Source organism: Elaeis guineensis, chromosome 14, assembly GCF_000442705.2.
Source record: "Elaeis guineensis isolate ETL-2024a chromosome 14, EG11, whole genome shotgun sequence".
NCBI lineage: Eukaryota > Viridiplantae > Streptophyta > Magnoliopsida > Arecales > Arecaceae > Elaeis > Elaeis guineensis.
This window is the reverse complement of record NC_026006.2, coordinates 68,749,551-68,769,300: the sequence shown is the minus strand read 5'-3', so window position 1 is coordinate 68,769,300 and position 19,750 is coordinate 68,749,551. Positions and strand designations below refer to the sequence as shown.

The 19,750-nt window shown below is 41.5% G+C and overlaps 1 protein-coding gene across 1 annotated transcript; it reads left to right on the top strand.

Moving 5' to 3' along the window:
* The first annotated feature begins 4,469 nt into the window (after positions 1–4,469).
* Positions 4,470–6,799, top strand: LOC105056902 (AT-hook motif nuclear-localized protein 15-like). Its single transcript, XM_019854693.3, is given in 3 exon segments — positions 4,470–5,912; positions 5,915–5,967; positions 5,969–6,799. Coding segments are annotated over 3 exon segments (951 nt in total). The 5' UTR covers positions 4,470–5,629; the 3' UTR covers positions 6,584–6,799.
* Positions 6,800–19,750: the final 12,951 nt, after the last annotated feature.

Below are 19,750 nucleotides of genomic sequence, written 5' to 3'. Positions count from 1 at the left end.
AAATTTTTTGAGAAATCTGTGGTGGTATGGATCAATATAAATATTGTACTTTCTGCCAATCTCGACAGTTTTGTGAGAGAAATTTGAGAAATCAAATTGCGGCTAGGGTTTGGAGAGTTCTGAGTGATTGTATCTCTCTTTTCATCATAGTGAAAATTTTCTCTCGTATCTTGTCCGTGAACGTAGATTTTTCAGCCGAACCACATAAATTCTGTGTTTGTTTTTCTTCTCTTCTCTATTTTGTATGATTGTACGAATCTGTGTATGCCCTATATTTGTGCTTGCTATAACAGAAAATAATAGTACGGTACTCTCTGACCCCTAGATTACTTTATTATTTCTCAATTTCAAATATATGATTTATCTATATTGGACTACGATTGCTTTGGTCTAAGATGGTGCCGCAACTGTGTAGCTCTAAAGCAGCCCAACAACCCCTCTCGGCATGTTATTAAAAAATTTTTTATTATAGTTTTTCAAAAAATATATTAATTTTTTATTTTTATCTATTTTTAATCGTTGGGTTAAATATCAACTATTCATATTGCATTTGGTAGCCGGTAATTTATCCAGATTGCTAATAATTTAATATGGTAATCTGAATTATTGCGTGTGGCATACTTTTTAGATGGTAATTCAGATTGTCTTGAAGAGGGATGGCTATCCAAATTATTATTTTTTGATAATATTATAGTAAAAATTTTGGATAAAATTATCCCTCAAAAAAAATTATACAAAAGATATTGTCCAACCTTCCTCCCTCCCCCCACCCACTCCGCATGCACCCCTGGCCCACGGCTCCTCCATCTCTCTTTATCTGTCCGTAGCTCTTTCACCCTTATCCCCCACCACCCTCCATGGTTCCTCCACATCCATCCACACTATCCCCACGGCTCCACACATACCCATCCCCTCCCCACCACCCCAGTGCCTGCGATTCTTCACACCTTTCAATCCACCACTTTTTTGCATTATCATCACACCCACATGACTCCTGTTACTTTTCATCAAGGCAAAATTATTAGAGATATTTTAAAAATTTGATTTCATATTATCGATAATTTGATTGTCATACCAAATATGTTAATCAAAATTTTCAATAATTTTACTGTTGGGTATAAAATACCCACAGTCGAAGTCCTCAGCGGAATCGGCTCCGGAAGGTCCGCCCGGACTCCTACGGGAGCCGGGCTTCGTCCTCAACTCCAGCAGCTGCAAGCCGACTCCGTCCGGACTCCTACGGGAGCCGGACTCCGCCAACAACGTCAACCGCAAGCGGACTCCGCCCGGACTCCTTCGGGAGCCGGGCTTCATCCTCAACTCCAGCAGCTGCAAGCCGACTCCGTCCGGACTCCTACGGGAGCCGGACTCCGCCAACAACGTCAACCGCAAGCGGACTCCGCCCGGACTCCTACGGGAGCCGGGCTTCGTCCTCAACTCCAGCAGCTGCAAGCCGACTCCGTCCGGACTCCTACGGGAGCCGGACTCCGCCAACAACGTCAACCGCAAGCGGACTCCGCCCGGACTCCTACGGGAGTCGGACTTCGTCCTCAACTCCAGCAGCCGCAAGCAGACTCCGTCCGGACTCCTACGGGAGCCGGACTCCGCCAACAACTTCAACCGCAAGCGGACTCCGCCCGGGCTCCTACGGGAGCCGGGCTCCGTCCTCAACTCCAGCAGCTGCAAGCCGACTCCGTCCGGACTCCTACGGGAGCCGGACTCCGCCAACAACGTCAACCGCTAGCGGACTCTGCCCGGACTCCTACGGGAGCCGGGCTTCGTCCTCAACTCCAGCAGCTGCAAGCCGACTCCGTCCGGACTCCTACGGGAGCCGGACTCCGCCAACAACTTCAACCACAAGCGGACTTCGCCCGGGCTCCTACGGGAGCCGGGCTCCGTCCTCAACTCCAGCAGCTGCAAGCCGACTCCGTCCGGACTCCTACGGGAGCCGGACTCCGCCAACAACGTCAACCGCAAGCGGACTCCGCCCGGACTCCTACGGGAGCCGGGCTTCGTCCTCAACTCCAGCAGCTGCAAGCCGACTCCGTCCGGACTCCTACGGGAGCCGGACTCCGCCAACAACGTCAACCGCAAACGGACTCCGCCCGGACTCCTACGGGAGCCGGGCTTCGTCCTCAACTCCAGCAGCTGCAAGCCGACTCCGTCCGGACTCCTACGGGAGCCGGACTCCGCCAACAATGTCAACCGCAAGCGGACTCCGCCCGGACTCCTACGGGAGCCGGGCTTCGTCCTCAACTCCAGCAGCTGCAAGCCGACTCCGTCCGGACTCCTACGGGAGCCGGACTCCGCCAACAACTTCAACCGCAAGCGGACTCCGCCCGGGCTCCTACGGGAGCCGGGCTCCGTCCTCAACTCTGGCAGCTGCAAGCCGACTCCGTCCGGACTCCTACGGGAGCCGGACTCCGCCAACAACCTCAACCGCAAGCGGACTCCGCCCGGACTCCTACGGGAGCCCGGCTCCGTCCTCAACATCAGCTGCCGGTAAGCCTTGTCCGGACTCCTACGAGAGCCGGACTTTGCATCTGATTTTGATTGCAGGGGATTCCACCCGGACTCCCACGAGAGCCGGGCTCCACCCACTACCCCAACCGCAAGGAGGACTCCGCCCGGACCCCAACGTGGGGGCCAGACTCCGACCGCTGCCGAACTTCAGCCGACAGATCTGCACTCCCAGGCCACAATCACGGCCACGATTCTGCTACACTTCCTGCGGTGGATTCCGAGCAGCTCCACCACTCCCTGACAGGCCGCAGTAACGATCGCAGCACTGCTCCACTCCCTACGACGGATCCCACGCGGCTCCATTACTACCTGACAGGCCACGATAAACGGCCGCGATCCTGCTCCACCTCTTGCAACGGATACCGCACGATTCTCCCATCCGCTGGCAAGTCACGACAACAAACGCCGCCCCACTTCACGCGGCAGATTCTACGTGGTACGCCCCAGTGATAGCCACGGGTCCACTCCACTACTCTTCGCAGCAAACTCCGCCTGACCCTGGGCAGCCCACTGCCAGACGGTTACAGATATCGCCATCAATCCGTTACCTCCCCCGCCTATAAAAAGGGAGACCCAGATACGTTATTCTATAAGCTCATTTCTTATCTCAAAACTCTGCTAAATTCTCCGTTCGAGCACTCCATTCTTGTTGAGGCAGAGAACTGACTTGAGCATCGGAGAGTCTTGCCGGAGCAACCCCACCTCCGGTTTAGACTTCCTTTGCAGGTCCCGGCGGCGACCGCGACTTTTCCGACTCCAGCTTCTCCGGCGCAAGCAGATTTTTGCACCAACATTTACTATAACATTAATTATCTATATGTACCAAATATAGTAATCACCATTATTGATAATTTAATGATGGTAATTTATCCCGAAGATAATCTACATTACCTTCTAAGATTGCCCGGCAATGTACAAAATGTTACCTTAGATTTCAATTTGATGTGGGGCCCATATATATGATTGGTGCAATAAATATTCAAAAAATTAAGATTGTTTTGATGTTGTAAAGGATATTTTTTTTTTCAAAATCCTTGACTACCACCCTGGAAGATGGAGGGGTTGGAGGGACGGAGGTAGAAGCAGAGGATCCGACGAGTAAAGGCATACGGAGAATGTCGTGGGTGAAGGATGGAGCATCGATAGGCAAAGGACCCATCGAAGGTGGCGGGGGCTCCATAAGTGGGGAAGAGGGAGTGGTGGCAGAGCCGCACAGACAGGTGAGCCCTTGTGGGTGGAGGACCTACAGGTGGGTGGTAGAGAAGAAAGATGAGATGTGGGAGTGCAGTGGAAAAGAAGAAAAAAGAGAGGGAGGTTGCGGCAAAAAAAAAGAAAAAAAGAAAGAATGGGAGAGTGCATCGGAGAAAAAGAAAGGAGCCGTGGGGAGGTGGCACAGTTGCACAAGAAAGTGCACAAGCACCGATGGGGGGAGAGGGGAGAGAAGACCGCAAAATAGGACGATACAAGCGTCGAGGGGGAGGGTGGAGGGAAGATGCCGAAGGGGGAGGGGAGGAAAGACCGTCGGATTGGGCAGGTGCCAAAGGGGAGGGGCATTGGAGAGGAGAGGTGGAGTAGATTGGAGGAGGAAGAAAAAAAATAAAATATTAAAATATTTTTTATAATAAAATATTATAAAAAATATAATAAAAAAATTATTATTATAATTAAAGTTGGACCAACTTTGATGCACGAAGCATTCAGCAATCACTCGAGTACTCTCTCCTCCATGGTTCTCGCTAAAGATATATCTAAGTCGTATAGTTAAAATTAACGAGCTCATAATTCTTCTCCCTATGCTTGATGCCTCCAATAAAATTGCAATTTACGAAACCCGGTCGATCGTTAACCGTTATTAGAGCTTATGTTTAAAGAAAACATGGCATGCAAAATTACCAACAACTTTGGTTGTCGTCAAACACATGTATTAGTTGGGGGTAAGTGGTGGGTGAGAGGTCGTGATGCAAGACTCGCCGAACGCGGAGGCGGTGTTCAGGGAAGGCGGGCGGGCCCGTTGATCGATGCCGGCCTTCGCCATTGTGTCGAGAGTCGCACGAGACGGTGACATCCTCCCACTTCGCACCACTTTCTCAGGCGCACGCCACCCCAGCAACTCCACAGCAGCCCGGACCCAGCTCCATTTGTCTCTCTCTCTCTCTCTGAAGAGGTCTACGGGGAAGGCCAATATTCAAGATGTACCCAACAATCTAAAGGGGACGTCGGAGCGAAATCATAGCCAGGAAAGGAAAGATTGAGAGAGAGGAAGAAAAAGAGGGAAGAGGGGTCATTTAATTTCTTCTCTCCTGGTGATGGATGGGTAGGACCTAAGTATAAAGAGAGAAGGATTGCTTGGGGTAAGCAAGTGTCCTGGGACTTACCCAAAAAAAAAAAAAAGCAGTGTTGAATCACTCGGATCGGCCGTATTCCGTGGAGTCAGAAAGCGGAGGAAGGAAGGCAGCCGGTGGGTTTGTTTATGAAAGAGAGAAGGCTGCTAATTGCCAACGAAAGCCCAGCTACTTCGCTGCTCAAAGGAGTGGTGGGACTTTCCATCCATGTGAAACGGAAGGCAACGTACTTGTGCTGCTTCTATTTTATTCTATTCTATTCTAACCACGTGAACCGGAGACCTTCTGAACCTTTGCTCCTCTTTCTCTCTTTTTTCTTTCTTTTGCATGCCCTTCATCATATCGAAGAACTCCTTCCTATAGTTTGCATTTGGTTGGAAAATATTTCATGAAAAACAGGATTCGTGCAAGAAAGAGGAAGCCGAGTAGCCAGGCCTTGGAGTAAGGCTAGGCTTTGGATATTCTACCTGGGATATCTTCACGGGAACTGAACTGGAAGGTAGTAGCAAAGGAAGGTGAAGGTAGAAGATTCCAGAAGAAGGTCGAGCCAGTATATTTAAAATCAGCGGCAGCAAAAAGAAAGAAAGAAAGAATCCATCCAGCAGTTTTTTGAATAGTGATGATATTTTAGAAGAAAAGAAAGAAATTATAGAGAGAGCAAGAGAATATCAAGCATCTATCGTCTTCTCTTCCCTATCTTCTCTTGTGTGAAAATTTCTCGAGTCGACAAGCTGGCAAACCGGTGGTGGGCCGGGAGCGTGGGCATGGGAGGGGTCGACCCGGTGGTCACCTCCTCGGCCGCCGCCCCCTCATCCCTCCATCTCCGCAACGCCACCGGCTCCCACCTCAGCCCTCACCGCCGGGAGCAGCAGCAGCTACAAGACCTCCCCGCCACCCCCAACAGCAGCGCCAGCAATAACAACGATAACGACAGCAGCGGCGGTGCCAATGCTGACGACAACTCCCCCGCCACCGGCCTCGAGATCGTTGAGGCCGGCTCCGTTAGTGGTGGCGGCTCCGGCCGCCGGCCCCGCGGCCGGCCCCCGGGTCCAAGAACAAGCCCAAACCCCCTGTTATCATCACCAGGGAGAGCCCCAACGCCGCTCCGCTCCCACGTCCTCGAGATCGCCAGCGGGACCGACATAATGGACGCCATCGCCAACTTCGCCCGCCGTCGTCAGCGCGGGGTGTCCATCCTCAGCGGCAGCGGCATCGTGACCAACGTGACCCTCCGCCAACCCGCCGCCCCCCCGGGGGCCGTCGTCACCCTCCACGGCCGCTTCGAGATCCTTTCCCTCTCGGGGGCGTTCCTTCCAGCGCCCTCCCCACAAGGGGCCTCCGGTCTGGCCGTATACCTCGCCGGCAGGCAGGGGCAGGTGGTCGGAGGGAGTGTGGTGGGGGAGCTTGTCGCATCGGGGCCGGTAATGGTGATCGCGGCGACATTCGCGAACGCCATCTACGAGCGGCTGCCCTTGGGGGAAGAGGAGCCCGAGGAGGCGGCGGCCCTGCCGGGGTCGGAGGGGATGCCATTGCAGCAGAACCCGGGGGCTAACGGTGGTTCGTCGTCCCATCAGTCGCATGGGGGGATGGAAGCGGACCCGAGCTCGTTGCCGCCGTTCTATAATTTGCCGCCGAATCTACTGCCTAACGGTCAGCTGCCGCATGACGTGTTCGGTGCTTGGGCTTCCTCGGCTCCTCGTCCTCCGCCATCCTACTAAGTTCTTCTTCCCCATACTATTTTCCTCATGAAAAGAAAAGAAAAAAAACATTTATGCTCCCTTTCTTTCAAGCTTTAATTAGAAATGTTTTCCTTGTTGAGGTTCATGTTTTTATGTGTCATTCCATTTTTTTTTTTTACTTGGCTATGTGATGTTAGTTGTAGAATTAAAGGACAGTTATATTTTGGTAAAATTGGAGGACAGTACTTTAAAAGATTTTTTGTTTTCCTTTTCCCCTTCTCACCTTCGTTTATGTCGTGTTTGGTTACCATATAATTATGTTATTTGTTTTGATATTTAGGTATTATGCTATGTGATGAACTACAAGATAGTTTTAATAGTTTTTTTCGCCCTTCTCAAGAAAATAATATGTTTCCCCCATCTCTTGGAATATGTTTCCCTTATATTTTTTGATAGGTCTTACATAGGCTTACTATGGGGAGGCCAATGTTGCTTGTGTATATATGCATATATGTTTGATGAGATAGGGTCATTGCTGATGATGCAATCTTACAGTAATAATAGATTAATTTAGTTCATGATAATCAAATCCCGTGAATAATAGAATCTTATATCCTGTCAGATTATTCTTATCTTATGGATATATATGTATATGCATGCTAATATTGGAATTATGTTTTTTTTGGACAAAAAGATCTACAATTCCTTTTTGCGTGCAACTTAAACTATCAGTGTAGGTATAGTGCCATCAATACATAAAGTTTCTTTCTCGACTCTTTATATGACCTGTCTAGAAAATTTTTGATTCCATGGTAACATAAGATGTGTCTCTAGCCAAAAAAAAAAAAAAAAAAAGTTACTGATACCTTACCAAAACGCATTAATATACCCCTTCAATTCAGGAAGCAAATAATTCCAATGTATGGAAATTGGTACAAAGTATAATATGATCTTGCAGTCCCACCAAAATATGATGTTTCTTTTGTATTAGCAGCGAACTCTACATGTGACTTAGTTTTTTCAGTCAATCTGCTTTTTCTCGAGAGCTAATAATTGTTCTGTGGTGAGAAAGAGATCACCAATCAATTTTATGATAGAAAGAAGTGCAATAGAATCACTCAACTGAAAAAGAGAAGTTAGAAGACTCATGATTCACAAATAAGAATATGGTGACTTTCTTTGATGTGTAGCTAGAGTGTAGAGTGATGTGATGCAATTAAAAAAAAAAATGATTAAAGAGATCTCTGGTGGGAGACTCAAGGAGTTTGGGGTAATCTATGGATAACCACACTAGGAGTCCATGATCCATGTATTATGGTTCAGTTGACCACTAAAGCATAGTTTAACTTTGAGCAGTGCGTATAAAGACAAATCTTATGACTGTATCAACTTAAAATTCCCAATATGTGGGAATTAGAGGCGGGTTAGAAGAGGAGTCAGAACACCTATTATAATCTCTATTAAAGATAGAGGCTATAGGTATTCAGCTCCTCTAGGTGCTCTGCTATGTATTTAAACTATATAGTAATTAGTAAAGTATTAGTTTAAATCAGGCACAGGATAAAGAGAAATAATAGTCATGTACTAAAAAAGTGCTTCATGTACGATTTTATAGGATTTTGAGTTTATAATTTTATTTATTTACGGTTAAATTTTAGAGGTGGTGGGTTAATGTTAATTGGATTATAGAGTGGGATTTTGCCATGTTGGTGATTGTTTCTTGCCTGGGTCTCCAGTTTCTTGCCATTCTAACTAGATATGCTTCGAGCAAAAACTGATTTGGTAGGAATGGATTCGTTTTCCTGAAGGAAAGATCAAGGCCGGCAAGTCCATGTGCCATTTGGTGCGTTGAATGTTTCTCCAAGTGGGTCGTTTTTATTTCAAGTTTAGGGTGAGGGTTGTTGGGGGTTTGGAATGCATGCCATCACATCGAAAGAAACGTTCACTCATGCATTGTTCTAAAGGTCTTTGGTGCTATGGAAAAGGTAACCTATTGGGGAAAGTAACCTATTTCGGGAACTATTAGCTAGGTTACACAAGTTGTACGAACCTGCTCCCACTTATTTTCGACATGAAATCTGATCACATCTGGTAGAATCTCATGTGCCTGTTTCCCTGTTTTTTATCATCAGCTAGTTAGATTAAGTAGAGCAAAAATATGCTGTGCTGTATTGCATTTTTGCCGCGATTTTGAAGGTTATTTGGTATGCCATTTAGACTGGAAGCAAACTCTCTGGTAATTGCCGATTCATGAGTTTGCTGATGTGTTGGCTTCTCCTTAGATGACTATTAGGTCCTTACGTGATTGTATGTTGTCATGTAATTTTCAGTAACACACAGTGTTGCACTTTTTTCTAGCCCCAAGATGAATTATTTATGAGAATGAGATAATTATGTGACTGAGAGAGGCAAGAAAAAGAACACACAAGAAAACATGACGATGAGGGATGTAGCTAGGGTCCACAAGGGCCATTGAAAAAGACTTAACACTGATCCATTCATTTGTATCATTGACCATGTCACCGGCCAAAGGTGAACCTGCCCATTCTCTCTTGCTGACTAAGCTTATGTGCCGAGTTTTTAGCTTTTGGACCACTGTCCTTGGTTTTATTTATCCACGTGTTGTATCTTCTGGATTGCTGACTGAGTTTGGGGATCTTTAGGTCCATATTTGTAGTGGTTTGAATGACATAATTGAATCAGTGATTTTTCACTGAAGACTTCATGCTCTTCATGACTGCTCAAGTTTAGAGCTTGTTTGGCATTGCATTTTATTAAAATTTTTATTTTCAAACAAAATATAAAAATCAAGATAAAAATATGTTTGATGTTAGTTATTTGTATTTGAAGATTATGTTATTTTTTGAGAAAAAAATAAAAATTAGTAATTCTTACTTTCCATATTTCAAACATAAAAAATAATATTTTTTACTATTACCACCAACATTATTGCCTCCGCCACCGCCACTATCATGCCTCCACCATCGCCACTTTCCATGGTTATCATCGCCTTCACCATATCACCACCACCGCCACCATCTTGCCGTCATCATTTGCCTCCACCAGCATCATCGTTGTTGCAATTAATTGGCAAATGGCACCTTAGTCTTCCTTTGTGTTACCAATATTTGCTCATATATACTTAAGAATTATAGGTACTGCAGTAGTGACTTTAGTTTGTGAGAACATCAACAATATTATTAAGATCTTACATTAAGAAAGATTAATTTTTGATTGCATTTTCAAAGGTATAAGGGTTGAGATTGTACTTTTGAAGCAACAGGGATTTTTTTTCTTGGTATTTGGGACAATCTAATTCTTTACATCATTTATTTATCACAAATTAGCTTTTGTGTGTTGCAGGTTTAGCAGTTCCTGCCTGCATGTATACGCTTAAAGAATTTAATCAAACTTGTTCATAAATTTCGCTGGCATTGTTTGAAAATACCAACACTCACAATACTGCCTTGTTTAAAATTTTATCTTCTTACCTTCAAATATATCCAGATGAGTATTTGGATAAGACAGCCTTTGTGATCTTTTCTGTTCGTGCTTATATGAACTTCCTAATGTCCTTTTTACACACACACACACACAAAAAAAAAAAAGGAGAGAATAACCTGATTCTAAATTTTTTTGCCAGTTCTCTGGTTTTGGGACCTAGAAAGGTACATATATGATATCCATTAGATTTCATCCTTGGAAGTCAGAAAGTTGATGAATAAATTGTTTTCCTCCTATGCTTATAGATAACAAATAACCGGTTTCTCTTATCTTTGCCATATGGTCATCCTTATTTTTATCTTCCTTGTGGTTCGCATCATGGATTGAGTTGCCCATAGCCACATGGTAGTGCCATGCTTGCAAGCAGACCGTTCATTCAAATGGCGTCATGTTATTAGCATATACCTGTGGTACCTGGGACACAGCTTTGCATCCATATTTATCTTGACTCCATGAATTTCATTCAAAGGCTCTCAAATGGCGCCATGCTTGCAAAGCCATGATGATTGAGCTCTCAAATCTACATTATATCTACTGTTACTTTTACTGGCTCTGTTTTAACCTGCTAGGGTAACCTCTAAAGCCTAAAATGACTTGAGGAGTTCTTCTTGCCTCGACTGGTAGCTTGCTGGTTGAACTTATGCTTTTACATACTTATTTGGACAACCAATCTATTTATTGTCCATTTAAGTAAATCTGTGACTCCAACGAGACAATAATGGTTGTGAACTGTCCTCAGGTTTTTAATACTTTGATACGTTGAAAATACTATCTTGATACTCATCCAGAGAAATAATGCTGTGGCTCAGTGAAAATCCTATGTGAAGCACATTTGTGGAACTTGTTCGCAGGGCTGGCCTCTGACTTATGATCTTGATCATTGCATCTTTATGTATTAACTGTGCTCAATCATTTGGCGCCAATTGTGTCGGACATGTGGTTACAAAATGTAAACTTGCCTTTGTAACTCATCAGTCTGATGCCTTGGATATCTCTTGATTAGGGTTGGCTTTTCTTTAGCCGAAGCACTATAATTTTCTGCATTTAGCAGCTTATTAGATCTTTACTCTTATAAAAAATTGATCCCAATGCTGCATTTTTATTCTCGTTTTTCAGAAAACTTGTGACAAAAATGAAAAAAAAAAAAAAAAATCGTGAAAAATCCGCAGACTCCTGTCCTTTTTAATTAGTTCCCCAAAAGCTATGAAGTATAAAATATTGGTTTAACTTAGTGCAAATAGAAGACCGTCGCCTAGTTTGTCTCACAACCTTTTGTCGTAAGCGTTTATTGAAATCTTAAATTTGAGGTTGAGGAACATCTTAGCAATTCACTAGAGTGGAACAATTCTTAAACCTGCGTCTTCTCTAAAGAGCCAGGTACCTGCATCCGTAGCAAGCAGTTGTACGTAGTGTATTTATCTCATGAATCTTAGTCAAAGAACTTATGTGCGAGACACCCAACCACTTGCCAGCTGCTGTGATATCACAAGTCAGTTAAAGCTTGGGACCTGTTTGGCATCGATGGTGCCTTTTTACATTTTTTGTTTCTTTACAAATTAGTGAAAGATAGCATTTGCACAAACCTTGTGGCATCCCTTGCGTCTATTTTCGTATTTTTGTACAGAAGAAAGGTGGTCCTGATGGTCTTCATCCTCGCTAAGAAACAAAGTTTAGGTTACGTGGATAAGCTCCCCACTGACATGAGGTCCAAGAGAGTAAATTTGGTGGTAGCCCACGTCCGTTCGACTGCCTGACCCATCTCCCACTCCACCTCATTCAATCAGTGTTTATCTTCCTTCAGATGGGCCAGTCCTGCCTAATTCATTGAATAGATTGGTCCCTCAGCTTGCATGATTTGAATTCAAAACTTTTTCTTTTTGTTTTTTTGCATGAGATTTAGTGTCCTTTTCAAGTGGGCAACTCCCTCGGGTTTGTTTGAAAGAGAAGCTGCCACTTGCCATGAAGAGAGGGCAGGGTTTTTGACTCGACTTGGCAACGGAAAGAATAGAAGGCAGGGGAATAGATAGCTTCAGTAAGCATTTCCTTTTTGACATCTACTTCCAACCGGTTGCTTGTCCATCAATACTACAACATTGGACAGATGGGGAAGATGTTGTTGGGGAAACCTCTTGCTGCAAACTGATCATTTATTGATTATTGAAGAAAGATAATGTAGCATCCAATCTTCCAAGAGGGTGCTACTTTTATACGGAGTTGATGAACTGGAATAAATTGCAGTGCTATTTGGCACCCTCATTTGCAAACAGATTACTCCGGAGTTATGCTTACAACTAGTCTCAGATCACCCTACCGTGCTCCCAGTGGCCATTGATTTTTTTTTTTTTTTTTCTTCAGGGTAACCCATGACCACTGATGCCTGGCAGAGAGTCTCCCGATTCAAAGCCAGAAAGCTACCCCGCCAACTACCACTCATGACTCATGGGGGAGCCAATGCTGGGCTTACCGTGACTACCCTGCCCCCTTTTGTGTTTTGTTGTCCTTTGGGCTAGGCCCGTCCCAAGTGACCCAAATCAACTAAACCATGGACCGAACTGTCAGGAGCCCAAGATCCACGTGTTGCAGCACATGCACTTTTCCGAGCAATATTCTAGCTCAAGTCAAGCCGAAAGCTTTTAGGCAAACCCAAATAAAAATCTCATGGGGTGGGCACTATCGAAAAAATTGTGGGACAGATTTCATAGCTTGCCGCATTTCTCTTAACATTAATCTTAAAAAATAAATTTAAAAGTCAAAAATTTTTCTACTAGCGATGCCGTCAATCTCGTGAATTTAGAAAAAAAATAAATTTCTCTCTTTTCGACATATATATTTTACTGATGCATACTATATGACCATGAGATACATACGAAATAAATTAATCATCAAACAAATCAATATACACATCTAAATAAATTGATATATAGTTTTCAAAATATAAAGTTTACCAATACACACTGTACAGTCAGATAATATACACTTACTAATTTAATCATCTAGCAAATCAATACATATCTTCAAGTAAATTAATATATAATTTTCAGAATATTATATTCACCAGTATAAACTACATGGCTTGGTGATACACACTCATTAATTTTCTGATATTTATTGCAAGCTTCCTTGATACACATCTAGTAATGATCCAATACATATCTTTACATTAAAAATATATTCTAGAAACTGTATATCAATTTATCTACAAGTGGATATTAGATCATTGCTGGGTATATATTAAAGAAGCTTGTTATATGTATCAGCAAACTTCAGAAGCAGCAAAATATAAGAGTATCAGCCATCTAAATAGATAGCAACTAGTAGTGTCTGGGATAAGAGATCTGTAAAGCATCAGCCATCAATATACGGGCAAAATCAGAACATAATCTATCACCTTATTGGAGAAAGAAATCATTCTTGAGAGCTAATATAGCTAACCAATATGTAGCTTGATTACCTTCTTGAAGGATATGCGAGGCAGCAAAGGAAGGAAAACAACTTCTCCAAAGAGTGATATTTTGGAAAATAGGAGAATGAGATAACCTGGAAGGAGATTTATGCTCAATCTAGCTCAACACTATTGTAGAATCATCCTATAGGGGAATAGCTGGTGCATTGCAATGATGGAGAGCATAGTAAAGCCCTAACCATGCCCCAAAAGTTCAACAAAAGTAATGGCACAGTAGGGCAGCTTCTTCCTGCTTGCAATGATTAAAATTCCCTCGTGGTCTCTAATAATAAAACCAGCAGCAGCTTGACTGCCCCATCAAAGTTCACCAACAGGACTCCAAAAGAGGGGGTAGCTAGGAAATACATCGGGTGGATGAAGAAGTTGAAGGTTGCTAATATGGCAATAAATGCCTACCCTAACGATGTTGTCAATCTCATGATTTTAGAAAAAAATTAAATTTTTTTCTTTTTCAATACATATTTTTTACTAATGCATGTTATATGACCATAAGATACGCACGAAATAAATTAATCATCAAACAAGTCAACATACATATCTAAATAAATTGATACATAGTTTTAAAAAATAAATCTAAAAGTCAAAAATATTTTACTAACGATGTTGTCAATCTCATGATTTTAGAAAAAAAATTAATTTTTTTTTTCAACACATATTTTTTACTAATACATACTATATGACCATAAGATACACATGAAATAAATTAATCATCAAACAAGTCAACATATATATCTAAATAAATTGATACATAGTTTTCAAAATATAAGGTTTACCAATACACACTATACGGTCAGGTAATACATACTTACTAAATTAGTCATCTAGCAACTCAATACATATCTTCCAGTAAATTAATATATAGTTTTCAGAATATTATGTTCACTAGTATAAACTACATGGCTTGATGATACACACTCATTAATTTTCTGATATATATTACAAGCTTCCTTGATACACATTCAGTAATGATCCAGTACATATCTTTACATAAAAACATATTCTAGAAACTGTATATCAATTTATCTACAAGTGAATATTAGATCATTACTGATGTGTATTAAAAAAGCTTGCTGTATGTATCACTGTACAATATAGTAAACTACGTATCAATTTGTTTGGAGGTATCTATTATATTATTAGATGACTAATTTTGTTAAATATGTATCATCTGGCCATATATTATGTATTGATAAATTTCATATTTTGAAAACTGCATATCGATTTATCTAAAGATATATATTAGATCATTGTTAAGTGTATAATCAAAAAAACTTGCATCATATGTCAAAAAGTTGATGAATGTGTATCACCATATCATGTATTATATACTAAGGAATATAATATTTTGAAAATTACATATCAATTTACTTAGAGATGTATATTGAATCGCTGATGACTAATTTACTAGTTGTACATCATCAAACCATGTGCTATATATTAGTTAACTTCAAATTTCGAAAGTCGTGTATCTACTTATTTGAAAATGTATATTAACTTATTTGATAATTAATTGATTTGGTATATATCGCTCGACCACATAGTGTATATTGGATAAAAAAAAGCATGTTGTGAAAATGAAAAAAAATATTATTTTTTTTATTTTTAATTATGGGACTAACGGCTCGATTAGTAAGAAGAATTTTTGATTTTTAGATTTTTTTTTCTTTAAAATTATTTTTAAAATAAATATGACAAATGATGAATTCTGCTCATAATCTTTTCTCTAGTGTCCGTCGTCTGACGTGACATAAGAAGTTTGAAATACCCTGCCTCGCTTAAATGCTGGCTTCTCAGAGAAGCAGGTGGGCAAGAAATGAATCATGATAGACAAGTTTTCGAGGAAGATCTTCAATACAAGTAAAACAGAAGAAAATGACGGGAACACGAGTTCAAATGACGTACAGTACCACCGATGCAATTCGAGCAAAAGATTGCTCCCCATGGATATCAGCTAAAAGATTCAGTCATCATCTACATAAATTGTTTCTTGCTTAAGAAGGCCACCAAATACCTACTACTTCACCTCTGGTTTTCGGTCCGGGACATCTGGCTGCTTGGGTTTTGGCTAATTCCCTGCTGGTTGCTTTGTAACCGCCTTTCCGTGGTGGCGGATTTCGATGAGAGTGGTTTGTCATCAGGCTTTTGATGAGAAACTGCAGATCATGCAGTAGTTATTTGTGAACTCAATATTTCCCATGGGAATTCCACACCAAATCCCTTTGCTCGACTCAAGAGGTTGTCCAGTGAGGACCCTGCTGTCTCTTGGGCTTCTTTAGCGAGGCTAGCAGCCCGAGCTTCTTGCTCTGGCAATTTCTTCACCTCTTCTTCAAGCTTCTTCGGCTATCATGGCTTCCTTCTCTACTCACGAGCTTCTTGCTCTACTCGCGAGCTCTCTCTCTCTCTCTCTCTGAGGCTATCATGGCTTCCTTCTTGCCCTTTGCCAGAGCTTCTGCACATGCCTTTCTTCTTCCATCTTCAGGGATGGCACTGAAAAGACGGGAAGTTCACTTGGCTTAACATACTCGAAGTAGTGAAGCTGTATGTTCAAGACCGGTTAATAGGAGGAAAAGAACATGATGATCGAATACTCGCTATTCTATCGATACGAAGAGTAAGAGGCAAAGCTGAGTATTTTTGAAAATTAAAATTGTGCTATATGGGAAGCTATGTTGCAAAAAATGAATGGACTCTGTAAAGTCAATTAGTAACAAAACACTGTACATGATAGAGCAGATACATTCACAGGAACATGCATAAGCTACTATTCCTAAGATTCAAATCTATGAGCCGAAATTCTATATAAGAATCTGGCAGAGAATAATAGAGTTTAGCATCACAATGAAGAAAGTCTGAGATTTTAATAGCTCTTCGTCCTTGAAGGCTACTCTTTATGCAGAGCTCCTACGGTTATCTTCCTTACATCTCATTGTTTGTGTGGTTGTGTCCTTCTTGGGAGGAGCTTTATCTCTAGTAATTAGAGGGGAAATGAGCCGACAGAGCCAAACTAGGCCAGGCTCAAGCTCGGCTTATTTTATAATCGTGTTGAGCTTGAGCTGCTTACAAGTGGCTTGTTTATTTTTTTTGGTAAGGTATAATTGGCTTGTTTAAAAGACCTAGCGAGAGTTTAAAATCATTCAAAGCTTTTATTTATACAGTTTGCAACAATAATTCTATTATATTTTAATTTTATAGCTGGAAAACATTCTATTCTACATAACCGATATTAATTGACCATAAATAATTCTGAATTATTTATATAATATATATAAGCTAAAACTAGCTCCAATTCTGCTCATTTCTTAGCTGAGCGAGCCAGACGCAATCATACGTACATGACAATCACAGTCATCAAGCTTTCATACGAGCCGATAAAAAGAGTGGAACAACCGACACTTTCACGGACTCATGGGTTTCAATATTCTATTTGCAGCATCCATTCTTAGCATTTTCTTTGTTCTTTTAATAATTCAGCAATATGTACACCATGCATTACCCAGTCTACTATGCCAACATGCAACAACTCAGGGACGTGCTGAGCGCTGGCTAAGCTGCTTTTCTTTTTTGATGACTACAAGAGTCCGATTACAGATACAAAAATTAACTACTGGTTTGCGGAATACATGGCAAATCAAAACAGACAAGACTCATGAGTGTCAATGTAATAACAATTCAATACAGCATGCAGCTGACTATACAAAATAAAGTGTGCAGCATAATCAGAACAAGGGGAAAAAGTACAAGATTTAATTATATTTAGAGCTTCACCAAACATCAAGCTATGATTATGTATTTGCCGTAATTACTCAAACAGCAGAAACCAGCAAGAATCATATCCTTTTAACAAAAAGAAAAAACAGATTAATTACACAGTAAATGCCTTGTCAGAGTAATAGCTCGACAGTATTGGCTTTGAGTATGTAGTTTTTGTGCATGATAAAGATGACTAAAAATTCAGAGATTCAAGCCAATAAACCCACATGATACTTCATATTCTAGATATGTTGCTGATATACGATACAAAAATGTTGCATTGCAACCGCAGAGAAATGCTCAAGGTACACAACTCCTCCCAGCATCACATATAAATTCAGTTTACAGGTATACACAACTCATAAAGGTCCCTATATTCAAAAGAAAAGAAGGAGAAGTGCCAGCATAAACAGATACTATGTTTGGTCATCAGAGTCTATATAATATACTCAGATGGGCAACAAGAGCTTTACAGTTACTTTCCCAATATTAGGGGGTAGTAGAAAGAGAATCATATCAAGGATAAGGATTAATGTGATGATATGCATACTAAATTATGCTCAAGTAGCTTTCCCCAAAAATCTTGCTTGCAGTGCCTCGTTGAAGAGTAAGATTTTCAAGTCGGAATGGTATCAATTTGAAAGTGAAATATAAAATCAAAGTTCACAGACTCGATACTGAAATTTGTACCAATCGATCAATGGTACGGATCAATATGGATTCAGAACAGACCGGACCGACACAAAGCAAAAGAATCGAACTGAGAGACGAAAAAAAGAGATAAAAAAAGAGGAGAAAGAAAGAAAAAAAAGGGAGTGGAAGCTGCTGAAAAGGCTCCAGCTGGCCGTCAGATAGCGTAGTCAATGCCAGCAGTGCCGCGGGCCTGAAACAGAAGTGCTTGTTTCACGGATTTTTTAAAAAAAATGCAGATTACTGTAAAGCCGGCAAATCCATTACTGATTTCACTATTTTGAAAATTTTTTAAAAAAATTTGAAAAATGAAGCCGGCAAATCGATTACCGATTTTACTATTCATCGATCTTTTTAAAAAAAGCTGATAAGTAAATAGAGACGGTCGCCCCTGTTCCATGGCCGCGATTTCGTTCGCACGTTTTTCGCCGTCCGATGGCCACGACAGCCACCTGTCGCCCTTCGATAGCTCCTCCGTTGTCCGCTCCTCCCTCCAGTATGATCGCTCTCCCTCTCTCTCTCTCTTTCTCACTCGTTTAAAAGTCTTATCAAGTAACACTAGAGATGCAATCGAACCAAGCCAAGTAGCTGGAAGCTCGAGCTCGACTCGACTCAAAATAATAATATTTGAAACTTAGCTTGAGATCGATTAAACCTTAATATTTCAAACTCGAACTCGGCTCAATGAAAAATAGGTAAAACTCGAGATCGACTCGAATATCAATCGAGCTATACGCGAGCTTAAATTTAAATCTGAAATCGAATTTTAACCGATTAATAATATATATATTAATATATATATTATAAATAAAAATATTATTATTATAAATATATATAAATTCGAGTAGGTTAACGAGCTTTCGAGCCAAATATCCTGCTACTCGAACTCGATAATAATCGAGTTGAGTCGAGCTTGAATAGCTCACGAATAGTACGATTCGTTTGTACCTTTTGATGACACCGAACTGCGAAGGCTTTGACGGCTCTCTAGCGATCACATTCGGCCATCGCCAACCTCTGACAATATCGTGCTCTCTCTCTCCCTCTCCTCCTCTCTCTCTCTTCTTCTTTTTTCTTCCTCCTCCTTCGATATATCATTTTTCTCGACCGAACCATCCGATTCTCCGTTGGTCCGACCCGATATGGAATATACCGACCCATTCAGACCGGCATAAAATTCCATGCATAAAACAATATAATGCATTCTCACAGCATAAAACAATATAATGCATTCTCACAGCACATATGCATTCACTGGGATGACTTGCATGAAGGAAATTATCAGATTGATCAGACTATGAAACAATCTTGAGATGGAAGCTCATCATCCCGATGTTTATTTACAAAGTCCCCATAACAAGTCCAGCTGATAATTATCCAGAGGCGAAACCAAAAAACAATGTAACTAGTCAGACAAATTGCTTGAATTATAGCTTTTATTATAGTTACTAAATCTTTCTTCAACAAACCATAATGAATGCGCAGCATTTCATGTGAGTTGAGGTTCTAAAGGTGGTTCTGCACATGGCCAGACCTACCAAGTCATACCTGACAGCATTATCAATTTTAAGTCAACACAAAACCAATTTTGTTTCAAGCTCAACGGAAGAAAACAGTCAGCAACTTTAATTTGGAGATTGAACACTTCCTGGGGTTGTTTCTTCCATCATGTTGAGATTTTAAGTCCTAACTTGAAATAAACTTAGATAGAATGATAATTCCTGTGAAACCTGATAAGAGTTTTCAAATGGCAATATACCAAATTGCCGTAGCTGATAGCTATGAAACTATCATAGGAA